Source organism: Chrysemys picta, chromosome 2, assembly GCF_011386835.1.
Source record: "Chrysemys picta bellii isolate R12L10 chromosome 2, ASM1138683v2, whole genome shotgun sequence".
NCBI classification, from domain to species: domain Eukaryota; kingdom Metazoa; phylum Chordata; order Testudines; family Emydidae; genus Chrysemys; species Chrysemys picta.
In genome coordinates this window covers 112,276,300-112,292,634 of record NC_088792.1, presented here as the reverse complement: position 1 = coordinate 112,292,634, position 16,335 = coordinate 112,276,300, and the positions used below count along the sequence as shown (strand labels likewise).

General features: G+C 48.2%; 1 protein-coding gene across 1 annotated transcript; it reads left to right on the top strand.

Annotated features, from left to right (window-relative positions):
- The first annotated feature begins 13,457 nt into the window (after window positions 1-13,457).
- LOC135981443 (uncharacterized) lies at window positions 13,458-15,903 on the top strand. Its single transcript, XM_065583998.1, has 2 exons — window positions 13,458-14,422; window positions 15,417-15,903. Exons 1-2 carry the CDS (start codon window positions 13,846-13,848, stop codon window positions 15,890-15,892), a joined length of 1,053 nt encoding a protein of 350 aa, XP_065440070.1. The 5' UTR covers window positions 13,458-13,845; the 3' UTR covers window positions 15,893-15,903.
- Window positions 15,904-16,335: the final 432 nt, after the last annotated feature.

Here is a 16,335-nt window from a genome sequence, read left to right as displayed (position 1 = left end):
TTAATTCTAATAATAGATTTGTGCAAAGGTTCTTTTGATCCTTTTAGACTTAAGGAGCATTGTTGTGAAAATTAATAAAAGAACCTACTAATATTCTATACATACAAGTAGGCCTATACTGCAATCATGGGGTGTGACTGCCGATGGAGTAGACGCACCCAATCTAGCTTGGGTACTGGAGCAGAGAAACTGTACAAACCTGCCTGCCTGGAACCCTATATAATCACTCATGTAGCTAGCCTGCACTGAAGCATGCACAGCTGCAGCTACGTGAATTGCAATCACACCCCACGAGTGCTGTATAGACATACCTTGAGATATCTTTTCTCAAGCTTTTTCACTCAGTCTTAAGATCACATACATACACAAGAAACCATGTACAGATTTTTGTCTGGTGCTCATAATGGAAGTATCAGAACACCTTACATACTTTAACTAATTTATCCTCATGACTCCCATGGGTGGTAGGTGTGACGGGTCCCCCCAGGGTGCAACCTGGAACTGGAGTACAGTTGAGACCTCTGTCTTGCCAATCTGGGTTCCCTTTCACACTGTGATGTTGTGACAAGCTGCAAAGCCCTCCAACCTTGTGCTCACACCAACATCCACAGGCAGGGGCTACACCCAGCTGTGTTCATGAATGCTCTACCAACCACTGCATGTACCAACAATAGAGAGGCTTCAGCCAAAATACCCCCAGCCTAAGACCACGGAACTGTACCATCCTGCCCTGGTCAAAAACCTGACCAGTATATATGAGTTATTACCCAGTCTGCCCTCTCCCTTGACATGGAGAGGAATATGCACAAAGCCTTTGTTAACTGAGCTGAGATTTTTCCCCAAGCACTTCACTCAAACTACACTGTTTTAGGTAAAATATAAAACAGATTTATTAGCTACAGAAAGAGATTTTAAGCAATTATAAATGATAGCAAACAGATCAACGCTGATTAGCTAGAAAATAAACAAAAACGCAATCTAAGCCTAATATACTAGATAAGATTTGAATTAAGCAGTGACTCACCCTATTAGATAGTCTAAAAAGTCCACCAAGGTTTTCTACACAGACAGGCTCCCTTCTTTCCTGCCTGGGACCAGCACTTCCCCCAGTTCAATCTTTGTTCTTCAGGTGTTTCCAGGTGTTCCCTTATGTGGGGAATCAGGCCCAATCATGATGTCACTTCCTCCTTTTATATCTTTTTCCAACATGCTGGAAAGATCTTTTCCTGTGACCTGGGTCAAACAATTCTCTGTGTGTAGTGCTATCTCCGAGAGGTTTCTATTGTACCCAGTTCCTGGGTTAATCCTTGTGCGTATGTGTATTTCCTCAATAGGCCATCAACATTGTTTGGCCTTTATATTGTTGCACCTGAAAGGCTGTTTGTGGTGTTCCCAACCTCACAACATGTTTCAGTAGCACATACATAGCAAAACTTTATAACTTCAGATCAGTGGTGCAAGTAGAATTCATTTCTTACCAGTACGCTGCACCAGCTAAAGGGGGGGAGGGGGCACGTGACCTCCCCACATGAACCCCCACGTGACTCCTCATGTGACCTCACCCCGCCCCAGCCCGGGGCCCCGCACTCTCCCCCTCCCCATGATCCATTCCATGTTACCTGGGTGGGGGTGCACTCCCAGTGGGTGAACACAGCACAGCTGATGTGTGGGCTGCTAACAGACGGGGGGGGGGAGGCTTGCTCTCTGGAACAGAGGTGGGCAACCTGTGGCCCATCAGGGGAATCTGCTGGCGGGCCGCAAGACAGTTTGTTTACATTGGCCATCTGCAGGCATGGCCGCCCACAGCTCCCGGTGGCTGCGGTTAGCCATTCCTGGCCAATTGGAGCTGTGGGAAGCAGTGCGGGCCACAGGGACGTGCTGGCTGCCACTTCCCGCAGCTCCCATTGGCCGGGAAGTGAACCGCGGCCACTGGGAGCTGCAGGTAGCCGTGCCAGTGTAAACAACCTGTCTCGCAGCCCACCAGCAGATTACCCTGATGGGCCACAGGTTGCCCACCACTGCTCTGGAACCATAGCCCGCTCACAAAGTCACACCTGATTTGGGAATTGCCAGCAGAAGAGCTTCAAACCAGCTCCCTCTGACAGCAGATAATATTTTTTTCAGACATGCTGGCAACCAAGTCCCCACCGGCAGCTCCTCTGGTGAGGCTGTACCGCCCCCAGCCCCTCCCCTTCCATGCAGCTGCGTCTCCTGAGTCCTGTCCAGGGTTTGTACAGCAGCCCCGCCAGAGAACAGGGCTGGGGGGCAAGGCTGGGGGCAGTAAGCCACGCTGAAGGAGCTGGCAGCGTGGGGTTCTGCTCCTTTCGCCACTGTGGTTCCCAGGAGAGCCCTGTCCCAAGCCCTATTCTTTAGTGGGGCTGCTGTACAGACCCTGGACAGGAGATGCAGGCACACAGCTGCATGAAAGGGATAGGGGCTCTGGCAGCTCCTCCAGTGTGGGGCTGCCCGGCGGCCCCACGTTCTGCTCCTCCTGTGTCTTTCCAGTATGCCATACCGGCTATAAATAGCTTACTGGTACGACGTACCGTACCGTACCGTACCGCCCTACTTGCACCACTGCTTCATATACAGTGATAACACATACAACTTAACAGGATATTAATGTTCAACAGATTAAGACTTTTAGAATACCTCACAAGGCATACTTTGTACAAAACATACCTTAATTATAACAGCATGGTAAATATGGGGTGCTTTGGGGTGCAGAGTGTCACAGTAGGGTATTATCATCAATCCCCTTTCACAGGTGGAGATCACAGAGCTATTAAATGACTTGCCCGAGGTCACACAGGAATTATAAACCATTAATTGAAGCCAGGTCCCTTGAGTGCCATGCCAATGCCTTACTCCCAAGGCTATCCTTTCTTTCTGACTAAGGAGGAACGGTTCTTTGGGTGAAGCACAACAAGATCTTGCCCAGTCCTGCTTTAAATGCTGGCAGCCAGGAAAAAGACAACAGATTAGAAGGCAAACCTTTAAAAAATTGTATGTCGGAATGAAAATATGTCATGTGGAAATTGACTATCAAATGGGGACCGGTCAGAGGGGGTGGCCCTGGATGGAATAGTGAGCAGGAGACAACTGTTGGTCACTGGATTCCTTCCTAGTATCCTGCATTCTCTTCTTTTTATATGGGAAAAGCAAAAAAAATATATATATATAACCCACCTCCCCCCCCCCACACACACACACAACATACTATGTACCTTTACTTGGAATTACTTTTATTTTAGATGAATTAAAGCAACAACAAGAAAGAAAAAAGTGTCTGATCTCTGCAGGCTTCTCTAGCTCTGGGTAGATTAGAGTTTGTGGTCTTGTTTTAACTACAGTAAATGGATTGCCAATTAATTTATGTTAAATAAAACCATTTTAAATGCTAATCTAGACTACTCCACAAACGTCTGTGGTTTACTCTAGGCTGAGCCCCAGAGTACTGGCTGTCCATTGATGCCAATTAAGGTTGAGCTGAATGGGAAAAGAGAAGAGGAGCGTGGGCTGGTGGGAGCGAGGCTGCAGTCCTGTGCACATGATCTGGCCCTACAGTCAGCTACGTTAGAGGCCAGAATGGGAGCAGGGTTAGATGCAAGTGTAAAACGGGAGGCTTTCAAAGAGCCACCTGCGGCTTTACCTGCAGCCAGAGCAGCTCATGTGCTTTGTTTGTGAGGGAGCATCTGGGGCTCACCATTGCACCAGGCAGTGGACGCTATCTTTGCGCCCAGATCGGCAAACACCGAGGTTTGTCTCTCACGCAGTGGGGTAAAGAATGAAAAATAGTGAAAGATTGCAAAAAAATAATAATAAGTTTCCCCTGGTTTCCCATTTTCCCTAGATAATTTAGGACTTGTATTTCCCCACTGGGGCTTTATTCATTAATAATGAGACTTCATGATTACTGAGCAATATATAGCACCTGGTCAGAGATAATTATAGTCCTAGGAAAAAGAAATGAGCTGAAGGAAATATGAAATTAACTGTGTCAAATCAAGTAAAAACATTCTCTGTAGTGCAAATGTTTCCAGATCCTTCATCCTGCAAATGCTGTCTTTCTAACACAGCTCTAAATTATCCTTATATACAAAAACCTTTATAAAATATCTACAAGAAACACACTCCACCACATGTCTTTGTCCTATTATAAGTAGGGAGGCATCAAAATCCAGGATGATAGCATTTATAAGAGAAAGATCAATATGATATATGGGATTTCAAAGACAGCAAATTAACCTATTAAATTTCCACAGGTAGAAAATGCACTGGAGAAAATATCCAAAACAACATTTGCAGTACACACAATGTGCCATCGCCAGGCTAGACAGAGGGGGAAATAACCATCACTAAATGCACTTTAAGAAATGTGCTGGTGCCCCTTTTCCCTTTCTGATTGAAATGACAGTCGCCTTGAAGCCAAGAGGTTCTCCAAGAAATCTCATGACACCCCCCACAGCACAGAATGTATCCAAGAGCCTGTGACTTAAGTCCAAAGGTATTTAGGCCCCTAACTCCCATTGAAATCTTGGCATACGCCCTTGAAATCAACAAGAGTTAGGTGCCTAAATACCTTTGAGGATCTGTGCCTGGTCTACACTATGACTTTAATTCGGATTTAGCAGCGTTAAATTGAATTAACCCTGCACCCGTCCACACGGGTTTCAAAATAAAGGGCTCTTAAAATCGATTTCTGTACTCCACCCCGACGAGTGGAGTAGCGCCAAAATCAATATTGTCATTTCAAATTAGGGTTAGTGTGGCCGCAATTCAATGGTATTGGCCTCCGGGAGCTATCCCACAGTGCACCATTGTGACCGCTCTGGACAGCAATCTGAACTGGGATGCACTGGCCAGGTAGACAGGAAAAGCCCCGCGAACATTTGAATTTTATTTCCCGTTTGCCCAGCGTGGAGAGCACAGGTGACCACAGAGAGCTCATCAGCACAGGTAACAATGCAGGCCGATAATCGAAAAAGAGCACCAGCATGGACCGTACGGGAGGTACTGGATCTGATCGCTATATAGGGAGAGGATTCAGTGCTAGCAGAACTTCGTTCGAAAGGACGAAATGCCAAAACTTTTGAAAAAATCTCCAAGGGCATGATGGAGAGAGGCCACAATAGGGACTCAGATCAGTGCCGCGTGAAAGTCAAGGAGCTCAGACAAGCCTATCAAAAAACAAAGGAGGCAAACGGTCGCTCCGGGTCAGAGCCGCGGACATGCTGCTTCTACACCGAGCTGCTTGCAGTTCTTGGGGGGCTCGCCACCACTACCCCACCTCTGACCGTGAATTCCGAGGCGGGGATAATCTCATCAGCTACACCTGAGGATTCTGCGGACGGGGAAGAGGAGGAGGAGGAGGAGGACGAGCTTGCGGAGAGCACTCAGCACTCCGTTCTCCCCAACAGCCAGGATCTTTTTCGCAGCCTGACTGAAGTACCCTCCCAACCCTCCCAAGCCAGTATCCAAGACCATGACCCCATGGAAGGGACCTCAGGTGAGTTTACCTTTTAAAATATAAAACTTATTTTAAAAGCAAGTGTTTTTTAATGATTACTTTGCCCTGAGGACTTGGGATGCATTCGCGGCCAGTACAGCTACTGGAAAAGTCTGTTAACATGTCTGGAGATGGACCGGAAATCCTCCAGGGACATCTCCATGAAGCTCTCCTGGAGGTACTCCAAAAGCCTTGCCACAAGGTTTCTGGGCAGTGCAGTCTTATTCCGTTCTCCATGGTAGGACACTTGACCACGCCATGCTTGCAGCAAGTAATCTGGTATCATTGCATGACAAAGCCTGGCAGCGTATGGTCCCGGTGTTTGCTGGCATTCAAGCAACATCCGTTCTTTATCTCACTGTGTAATCCTCAGGAGAGTGATATCGCTTATGGTAACCTGGTTGAAATACGTGAATTTAATTAAGGGGACAGAGGTGGCCGTTCCTACTGGGCTGTTTGCCTGTGGCTGAAAAGAAATCCTTCCCGCAGTTAGCCAAGTGCGGTGTGTGTGGGGGAAATTGGCCCAGAGCTTTTCGCATTTGGCTAGCAGGGATCTTCCCTGATACCAGCCATGCGGTGGGGGGAGTGGTAAAGCGATCATCCCAGAGAATTCATGGCAGGGTGGGGGGTGTTAGTTTGGTTCCTGCAGGGATCTTCCCTGATACCAGCCACGTAGTGGGGGGAGGGATAAAGCGATCATCCAGAGAATTGGATGGGGGGGGTTAGTTTGTTTTCTGCTGCTGAAGGTTAACAGGAAAACCGCAGCACTCAATGGACTTTGCTTGGTATGTGGGAAAGGAGGGCGCAGAAGCCGAAAGACAATGGCTTACCATGGCTGCATGCAAGCCGAATTCTGTTGGCTGGACCTGCGTCTGTGATCTCTAGCAGCAAAGCCACAGGCACTCAATATTAAGAGGCAAAATGCGACCTTGCACAGAAATCACATGTGCTATGTAATGTGAATAGTGTTGGTCACCGTGAAAGAGTATAAGCATTGTTCTGCAAAATGTATCTTTTAAAAAAATTCTCTCCTTTTTTCCCTCCCTCCAGCAGCTGCAAATTTTTCAAGCCTCCCTCATCCGTCCCGAAGGCTATCTCAGATAAGGTGTCGGAAAAAGAAGACACAAGACGAGATGTTCGCAGAAATCATGGAATCCACCCGCAGTGAAAGAGCTCATCTGAATGAGTGGAAGGACACGGATTCAAAGTATAGGAAAGAAGCCAGTGAACGTGAGGACAGGAGGGACCAACGTGAGGACATGAGGGATAAACGTGAGGACAGAAGGGACCAACGTGAGGAGAGGAGAGACGCTCGAGATGAGAGGTGGCGGCAGGAAGATCAGAGGAGGCAGGATGCAATGCTGGGGCTGCTGCGTGAGCAAACAGACATGCTCCGGCGTCTGGTGGAGCTTCAGGAATGGCAGCAGGATAACCGAGTGATGCTACAGCCCCTGTATAACACCCCTCCCCCCCTCACCATGTTCCATAGCCTCCTCACCCAGACGTGTAAGAACGCGGGCGGGGGGGAGGTTCCGTACACCCTCCCATTCCACCCCAGTAGACAGCCCAAGCAAAAGGCTGTCATTTTTTTAACCTTTTTTTAGTGGCCTTTTCCTTTCCGCCGATCCTCCTCCCAAACCTCACCCGGGTTCTCTCCCTCTTTTTATAATCAATTAAGAAAGAATAAATGATTTTTAAATGATAGTGACTTTATTTCCTTTGAAAGCAAGCTGGGGGAAGGGGGAGGGTGGGTTCCTTACAGAGAATGAGTCAATAAAGGGGGCGGGTTTTCATGAAGGAGAAACAAACAGAAATTTCACACTGTAGCCTGGCCAGTCATGAAACTGGTTTTCAAAGCTTCTCTGATGCACAGCGCTTCCTGGTGTGCTCTTCTAATTGCCCTGGTGTCTGGCTGCGCATAATCAGCCTCCCACCCCGCCATAAAGGTCTCCCCCTTACTTTCACAGAGACTGTGGAGCACACAACAAGCAGAAATAACAATGGGGATATTGGTTTGGCTGAGGTCTGAGTGAGTCAGTAATGATCGCCAGCGACCTTTTAAACGGCCAAATGCACATTCTACCACCATTCTGCACTTGCTCTGCCTGTAGTTGAACAGGTCCTGACTCCTGTCCAGGCTGCCTGTGTATGGCTTCATGAGCCATGGCATTAAGGGGTAGGCTGGGTCCCCAAGAATAACTATTGGCATTTCAACATCCCCAACGATTATTTTCTGGTCCGGGAAGTAAGTCTCTTGCTGCAGCCATTTAAACAGAGTAGTGTTCCTGAAGACGCGAGCATCATGAACCCTTCCCGGCCAGCCCACGTTGATGTTGGTGAAACGTCCCTTGTGATCCACAAGTGCTTGCAGCACCACTGAAAAGTACCCCTTGCGGTTTATGTACTGGGTACCCTGGTGCTCCGGTGCCAAGATAGGGATATGGGTTCCATCTATCGCCCCACCACAGTTAGGGAATCCCATTGCAGCAAAGCCATCCACTATGACCTGCACATTTCCCAGAGTCACTACCTTTCGTAGCAGCACCTCAGTGATTGCTTTGGCTATTTGCATCACAGCAGTCCCCACAGTAGATTTGCCCACTCCAAATTGATTCCCGACTGACCGGTAGCTGTCTGGCGTTGCAAGTTTCCACAGGGCTATCGCCACTCGCTTCTCAACTGTGAGGGCTGCTCTCATCTTGGTATTCGGGCGTTTCAGGGCAGGGGACAGCAAGTCACAAAGTTCCATGAAAGTGCCCTTACACATGCGAAAGTTTCGCAGCCACTGGGAATTGTCCCACACCTGCAACACTATGTGGTCCCACCAGTCTGTGCTTGTTTCCCGGGCCCAGAATCGGCGTTCCACGGATAGAACCTGCCCCATTAACAACATGATCTCCAAAGCACCGGGGCCCGCGGTTTGAGAGAATTCTGTGTCCATGTCCATGTCCATGTCCTCATCACGCTTGTCGCTGCGCTGCCGTCGCCGCTGCCTCCTCGCCTCGTTTTTCTGTCCTCTGAGCAGGTCACCTTTGAAGTTCAGTCCCCTTCCAAGGTAAGAAAAGTCCAACTGAAAATGCAAACAAATGATCCGTCTGCCCTTCTTGGGCTACTTTGAAGTTCCCTGCTCCTCATCCCTTCTCCCAGGCCTTGTAGAGTTCTTCTATGCTCCTTAGGCTGCCTCCCAATTTCCCCCCTACAGGTCCTTCTTCCCAGCAAGTTTTCCCATTTTCCCCCCTGCAGGGACCTCCCTGCTTCATAGAGGCCCTACTCCTCCTACAGGAGCCTAACTTGGTCCATGTAGGCCCTCTTCTAGGCCTTTCCCAGAGAGCAGGAGCGCCTCAATCTCCTTCCCAGACTGAATTTGTCTTTCTCCTTATGTAGTCCTCTCTGACCCTTTCACAGCTGGGCTCATAAGTTGTCATTAAGTCACCAGCTCAGGATCAACTGGGGAACAACTGCTACACCACAGGCCGGCCAGCCTGTGCTGTTTAGTCACTGACCAGGGCCCCATTGTGCTAGGTGCTGTACACATACAGAATAAAAAGACAGTCCCTTCCCCCAACGAGCTTAAGTATAAAACAAGCACCAACAGCTGGCTATAGACAGTGGGAGTACAAGAAAACAATGAAACACTATTGGTCAGCATGACAGGTTGTGGTCTCAGCACACCAGCAGCCTAGCTGTTAAGTTTTTGTAGGCATCACAGCAAAGGAGAATTTTAAGGAAAGTTTTGAAGAGGGTCAGCCAATGAATTCGTTCTGTCGATATTTATCTTGCCAAGCACGAGGGGCAGCATGGGAGAAAGCACGAAGGTGCTTGCTTGAAAATTTAGCTTCCATGGCCCTCTTGTTATCATCATGGGCTAATTGGAGGCAGGTAAGGTAACAGTTCACATTACCAGCTCATATCAACCTTGAAAGGTTTGCAACAGAGTACTCTGCCAACTCAGTGCTGGCGCGAGGCATGAAAAGGAGCAGTACCTGGACAGGGAGCATTCCAGAGATTGAGAGAGAGAACACAAGATTGCTAGGATGGTGATGAGCCCATGCCAGTTTATCTTTGTTCCTTAAGCTCTCTGCACAGTGAGCAATAAACCTTTCTACCCCCAATTCCTGTGAGACTATCAATTACTGTAGATTCAGAGGGAAGCATAAACCAAGAAGCAGCTTTTTTTTTGCTTCCTCTGAACCCTGTGTCAAATGTATGTTCTGCTGCAATAAACTCTGGCCCCTCTGCACTGCGATACAATTCTAGCTACCTAGACACTTATCACAGACAATAGAGGATTCTAAGAGCAACACTCATCCCTGGAATCAATGGAATTATACCAGAGACGAGTATAGACCTTTGTTTGTACCCTAGATAGTTCCTTAGATACTACTGGACTGCCTTAGAAATCTGTACAATAAGAGTAATTAACCCCCCCCCCATCAATTTGGGCATGCTTACTAGAAGAATACAATGTTTGGGGGCCCCTGGATGGATTCCCAAACATTTGAACTTTTAGAGACGGAGATGTAGAAAGTTCTATTGTCCGGGCAGGGCAATTATGGCAAAGCAATTGCACAGATGTGATAACTAGCAATTTTAACTATTTTCCTTGCAACACTTATTTTTAAAGATCTTTTCCTTACACTGATTCTGAGCAGAAACCATTTCTCTGTTGGTGGATTTGCCTTTCTGAGCCACTCTATGATACAGAACGGAATTTAGAATTTGTTTTTATACAGTGCCTTTCACACCCAAGTGTTCCAAAGTTTTGTTACCAACTGATTGTGCATTGATTGTGGAGGTAAATCAGCAGTCAGTCTGTATACAGTAATAGCTCTTCCATATCTATTTGCATTAGAAAGAGAGATGGCCATAAGCCACAAAACTGAGATTCTTATATGACTTCAGATCACTCTCTTTGGGGAGTTCAGATCTGGGATTCTAAGTTAATCTTGTTATAGATATAGGCCCCAGCCAACATTATTTGGAAATTTGGACCTGAATCAAGATTCTGAAGTTCCCCTATAGTTTGGGTGTTTGGTTAGAGTCCATCTATACTTAGGGAACTACCAAATTCATGGTCCATTTTAGTAAATTTCACGGTCATAGCGTTTTAAAAATCTTGAATTTCACTAGTTCAGATATTTAAATCTTAAATTTCATGGAGTTGTAACAAAGCATGAATATTTAGTGAAAAAATTGCAAAATATAAACATTTAAAACCCTTAAGTCAGCGTTTCTCAAACTGTGGGGATTGCAAAGCTTTGGGTTCCCACGGTATCACCATCCTTACTTCTGCTCTGCCTTCAGAACTGGATAGCTGGAGCACGGCGGCTGCTGGACAAGTGTCGAGCTCTGAAGGCAGCACCGCCACCAGGAGCAGCGCAGAAGTAAGTGTGGCAATACCATACTATGCCGCCCTTACTTCTGTGCTGTTGCTGGCAGCAGCACTGTATTTGGGCCTGGGAGGCTGGCCAGCAGCTGCTGCTCTCCAGCTACCTAGCTCTGAAGGCAGCACAGAAGTAAGGGTGGCAATACTGCAACCCCTTTACAATAGGCTTGAGACTCCCTTTTGGGTTGGGACCCCCAGTTTGAGAAATGCTTTGTACTTGTATATATTTTTACCTTATAGTATAAAAGAGTATAGCATAGGGTAAAAATACACAAAACACCAGATTTCACAGTCCATGACACATTTTTCATGGCCGTGAATTTGGTAGGGCGCTAGCTATACTTAAAGATCCTTTTGTTGAGAAGGAAAATTGAGCAGGATGGAGAGGTTGTTTTTGAACAGACTATCGATCTTAACTATCTACCTGAAAAGCCAAAAGGGATTTTAGTTTAGCATCTCAGCTGAAGAATGTCTCCCCTAACAATGAGGTAATCCCTTACTGCACTGCGGTGTTGTGAATAGGTTTGGGTCCGTGTGTTGGTATGGGCCCCAAACCTGGCACCAAAAGGGAAGACTTCTACCATGGAAGCCACACTGGCACCCTCATATTGATCAGAGTGATTATCTGGTTTTATTTCAATGATTCACCAAAACTTTTTATTCAACATTGAAGCAGCCTTTTTTCCTTCTGTATACAGAGTAATTCAGAAGAAGTTTTGTACCCAGCATGAACCCTACCATGTTTTGTAACCATGTGACTTATCCTCCTAATTAAATACTTTAGACTAAGAGGTCTAGTCTGCTGTCAATGCACTTGCTTAATCATAATTAGCATAAAAGACAGCAATGGGTAGATGCAAAGATAAAAGCTATATAGCTACTAAAGATGACTAGAACAACCTTTAATTAAATAATTAATTAATAATTAACTCTTATGTAGCATCCACTAAGCACTTAGGTGCTGCAGAATAATTATGAACATCATAGAGAACTCAAAGCTCAAAACCAGGCCTGCCCTTCATAGAAAAAGTGCCTTGCTCAAGCAGGGCTGAATTTCCAGTTAGGCATAGTAGGCATGTGCCTAGGGGCGCTGGTGTTCGAGAGGCACCTAAAAATTCAAAGTTTGCTGCTCCTATGTTCCGTCAGGGGGCGGGGCTGGCTGAGGGAGAGATGTCCCTACGCAGCCCTGCTGGAGCACTCCTGCCAGCAGGGAAGGCGAAGCAGCCCCCTGTGGCAGGGGAAGAGCTCAGCAGTCCAACGCAGGGGGCTCTGCAGGGCAAGTGGGTCCTGAGGGAACCCGGCCTGGGAAGGCCTCACTCCTGCTCCAGCCTGGCTGATCATGCCACTCCCGAGGGACCAGAGTGATCCCCGACCTGCCCCAGCTACGCTGCTGCTTACTCCTCCCGGCGGACACAGTCACCTCCCAGCAGGGCCGGTGAGTGCGGCTGGGGCAGGGCGTGGGATAGTGGGTCTCTGGGAGGGTTCTGGGGGCGGTTCTGGGCAGCGGGGGATCTAGAGGGGGAAATGGGCCGTTGTGGTGGTGGGGCTGTGCAGCAGGGTGCCTAAAAGTTAAAAGTGGCAGCGCACCCCCAGCCCCCCGCAGCAGTTTGGAGCTCCCCGGGGCCACGCAGAACAGAAACAAAAGCAGAACAATAGTCATCTAAAAACCCACCTTACCGGGACAGTCAGGAAAGTTGCTGTGAGCAAGATCCAATGGTGGGGACTTTCTACTGAGAACACCCCGTCAGTGTCTTGGAAAGATGAGTACTGACACCTAAGGTGACCCTGAAGAGTTCAACTGTTGTAGTGAGGCTTAGAAAAGGTCTCATAAATACTGTAAATTGAGTCCCATGCTATGTAGGGCATTAAAGACCACTGGAATTTTACAATGTTGCCGGCAACATCAATTTTGTCTCTTTCATGGTAATCATATACTATAAATAATACATTATTCATAATACTTTGCCCATCCATAGTTCATTTGATTCAGGGCCCCCAAAGCACATGTTAATTAACACATATTTTAATTAACTAAGCCTCACTAAGAAGGATGAGGCAAACCCATGAAGCATAATCGATTCAGATACAACTCCAGGACCTCTCTTGAATTCAGATTACACCATGTAAAACACATCAGGATACTTAGTGTACCAGAGGCGGTTTTAATCATAATATGACTCCTTTCTGCAGCCGTCAGCTCCTTTAGCCTACTTTCTCTCTCACTCCCAGTCATCTTTTTCCCCAAACAAGGTCCTTTGTCTCCTTGTGCATGCCAGTTTCCATGTGGTTGGTCAGATGACAGAAGAGAAGAGAGGAGGGTAAAAGATTTGTCCTCATCCTGAGCCAAATTTTGCTCTATCTGCAGTGTACCTGGAGCAATCCCATAATCTTCAAATGGATTTATTCCACAAGTACACCTGTGTAACTAGAAGTAGAATTCACCCCAAATACTTCTGCAAAGCAATCTTTATGTATGGACATCTTGAGACACAGAAGTCTCTCTCCCTTCCTGACTGCCAGTCACTTCAGATCTCTTTGCAGCCCCTGAAACCAAGGCCTGGTCTACACTAGGCGTTTATGTCGAAGTTAGCGCCGTTACATCGAATTAACCCTGCACCCGTCCACACCGCGAAGCTATTTAGTTCGACATAGAGGTCTCTTTAATTCGACTTCTGTACTCCTCCCCGACGAGGGGAGTAGCGCTAAATTCGACATGGCCATGTCGAATTAGGCTAGGTGTGGATGGAAATCGACGCTAATAGCTCCGGGAGCTATCCCACAGTGCACCACTCTGTTGACGCTCTGGACAGCTGTACGAGCTCGGATGCTCTGACCAGCCACACAGGAAAAGCCCCGGGAAAATTTGAATTTGAATTCCTTTTCCTGTCTGGCCAGTTTGAATCTCATTTCCTGTCTGGACATCGTGGCGAGCTCAGCAGCACTGGCAACGATGCAGAGCTCTCCAGCAGTGATGGCCGTGCAATCTCAGAATAGAAAGAGGGCCCCAGCATGGACTGATCGGGAAGTCTTGGATCTGATCGCTGTGTGGGGCGATGAGTCCGTGCTTTCCGAGCTGCGATCCAAAAGACGGAATGCAAAGATCTACGAGAAGATCTCTAAAGACATGTCAGAGAGAGGATACAGCCGGGATGCAACGCAGTGCCGCGTGAAAATCAAGGAGTTGAGACAAGGCTACCAGAAGACCAAAGAGGCAAACGGACGCTCCGGATCCCATCCCCAGACATCCCGTTTCTACGAGGCACTGCATTCCATCCTAGGTGCGGCCGCCACCACTACCCCACCACTGACCGTGGACTCTGAGGATGGGATATTGTCCACGGCCGGTTCCTCGGACATGTTAGCGGACGGGGAAGATGAGGAAGGAGATGAGGAGGACGAGGCAGTCGACAGCGCTCACAACGCTGATTTCCCCGACAGCCAGGATCTCTTCATCACCCTTACAGAGATCCCCTACCAACCGTCCCCAGCCGTTACCCCGGACACAGAATCTGGTGAAGGATCAGCCAGTAAGTGTTGTAAACATCTAAACATTTATTTTTAACAGAACAGGAATATTAACAATAACAAAAATGGGTTTCTCATGATTAGTTTGCCCTAGGCGCTTAACGGTTCAGTCATGGGCAGTGCAACTATTGAAAAAAAATCTAACAATGTCCGGTTTTGCATGATTGTCCTGCCCAAGCCGCTCTACTGTTTAGTCACTGCTAGTGCAGCTACAGTAAAATGCGGTCTATGTGTCCGGGGATAGAGCAAAAATCCTCCTGTGACATCTCGAGGAAGCTCTCCTGGAGGTAATTGGAAAGCCGTTGCATCAGGTTCCTGGGGAGAGCGGCCTTATTGGGTCCTCCGTAGTATGACACGTTGCCGCGCCACGAGACAATCAAGTACTCGGGAATCATTGCTCTGCACAGCAGGGCGGCATACGGCCCTGGTCTTTGGAGGCTTTCCCGGAGCATTCTCTCTTTCTCGCTGTCAGAGATCCTCATGAGGGTGATGTCGCTCATGGTGACCTGCTTTGAATTAGGTAGGGGAATGTTAGTGTTAGGACTGCTTGCCCGTTCCTTTACAGAACTGTAACCGCTGGTTTGCAGCCACGCGGTGGAGGCGGGAGAGGGGCAGCCTACAGGGATCGTTCCCGGGGACAGCCGCGAGGGGGTGGGACAGGGGCAGAGTTCCTGCTTGCCGGATTGCTGGCAGCAGGGACTGACATTGCTTTCAATGTGAAAGGAGGCCATTTCTAATATTAAAGTTTTAAGCTGCCACAAGTCTACGGCTTACCATGTCTGCCTGCAACAGAAATTCCGTTGTCCTGCCCCGCTTCTCAAATGTGCTGTGCAAGACCCCAGGCACTGAATGCGAAGGCCGAGAATTCGACCTTGTGCTGAGTGCGCATGTGATAGGTGCTGTGCATAGTCTTGTTCACAGAGAAAGATTATGTTCTTTGTTCACAACTACATTTATCTTTCTGAGGAATTCACTCCCTTTTTCCCATTCCCACAGCCACATCTGCGACTGTCTCACAACCTAGCCTGGCATCACACTCCCAGAGGCTAGTGCAGATTAGGCGTAGGAAGAAGAGGACACGGGAGGACATGTTCTCGGAGCTTATGGCCTGTTCCCGAGCCCAGGCAGCACAGCAGACCCAGTGGTGGGAGAACTTGACCCAAATGCACCAAGCAAACATGGATCGGGAGGAGAGGTGGCGGCAGGAAGACCAGCAGGCGACTCAAACGCTGCTTGGACTACTGAGGGAGCAAACGGACACGCTCCGGCGCCTTGTGGATGTTCTGCAGGAACGGAGGCAGGAGGACAGAGCCCCGCTGCAGTCTATCTCTAACCGCCCTCCCCCGCCACCAAGTCCCATACCCACCTCACCCAAAGTCCAAAGAAGGAGGGGCGGCAGAGTCCGTGCTAACTCTCACTCCACCCCTGCAGAGAGCTCTAGTAGTAGAAGGCTCTCATTCCCCAAAATTTGACAAGTTCTTTCCTTCCCGCTGGACACAAGCCCCCGTCCAAGTTTCACCTCCCAGTTCCATGTGTAGTTGATAATAAAAAATACGTTTCTGTTAACTACTGTTTCCATCATGTTCTTTTGGAGGAGGAGGGGAAAGGGGGTTGGTAATTGGACAGGACAGTCACCTTTGGCAGGGTACATAGGCGGGGGCAGGTACAGCAACAGGGCACATACACAGTGCAGTGACTAGTTACCCTGGTCAGTCTGTGAGGTGGTTTTCATGTTATGTGGTGGGGGGTGGGTTGCTCTGTGACTTTGTGGCGGGGGAGGGCAGTTACAGATCTTAAGCGGCGGTCCTTATGCAGGATCACAGAGCCACGCAGCAGGAGATCTGTAACCGTCCTCCCCCTGCCACAAAGTCACATAGCCCCCACATACACACAGTCCCGATCAGGAGGGGTGACA

What these genes read in the sequence shown, in the direction of transcription:
- LOC135981443 (XM_065583998.1), top strand. Translation starts at nt 13,846, where the DNA reads ATGCAGAGCTCTCCAGCAGTGATGGCCGTGCAATCTCAGAATAGAAAG. An exon ending in ATCTGGTGAAGGATCAGCCA is followed by an intron (nt 14,423 to 15,416) that starts GTAAGTGTTGTA and finishes CCATTCCCACAG; the next exon opens with CCACATCTGCGACTGTCTCA.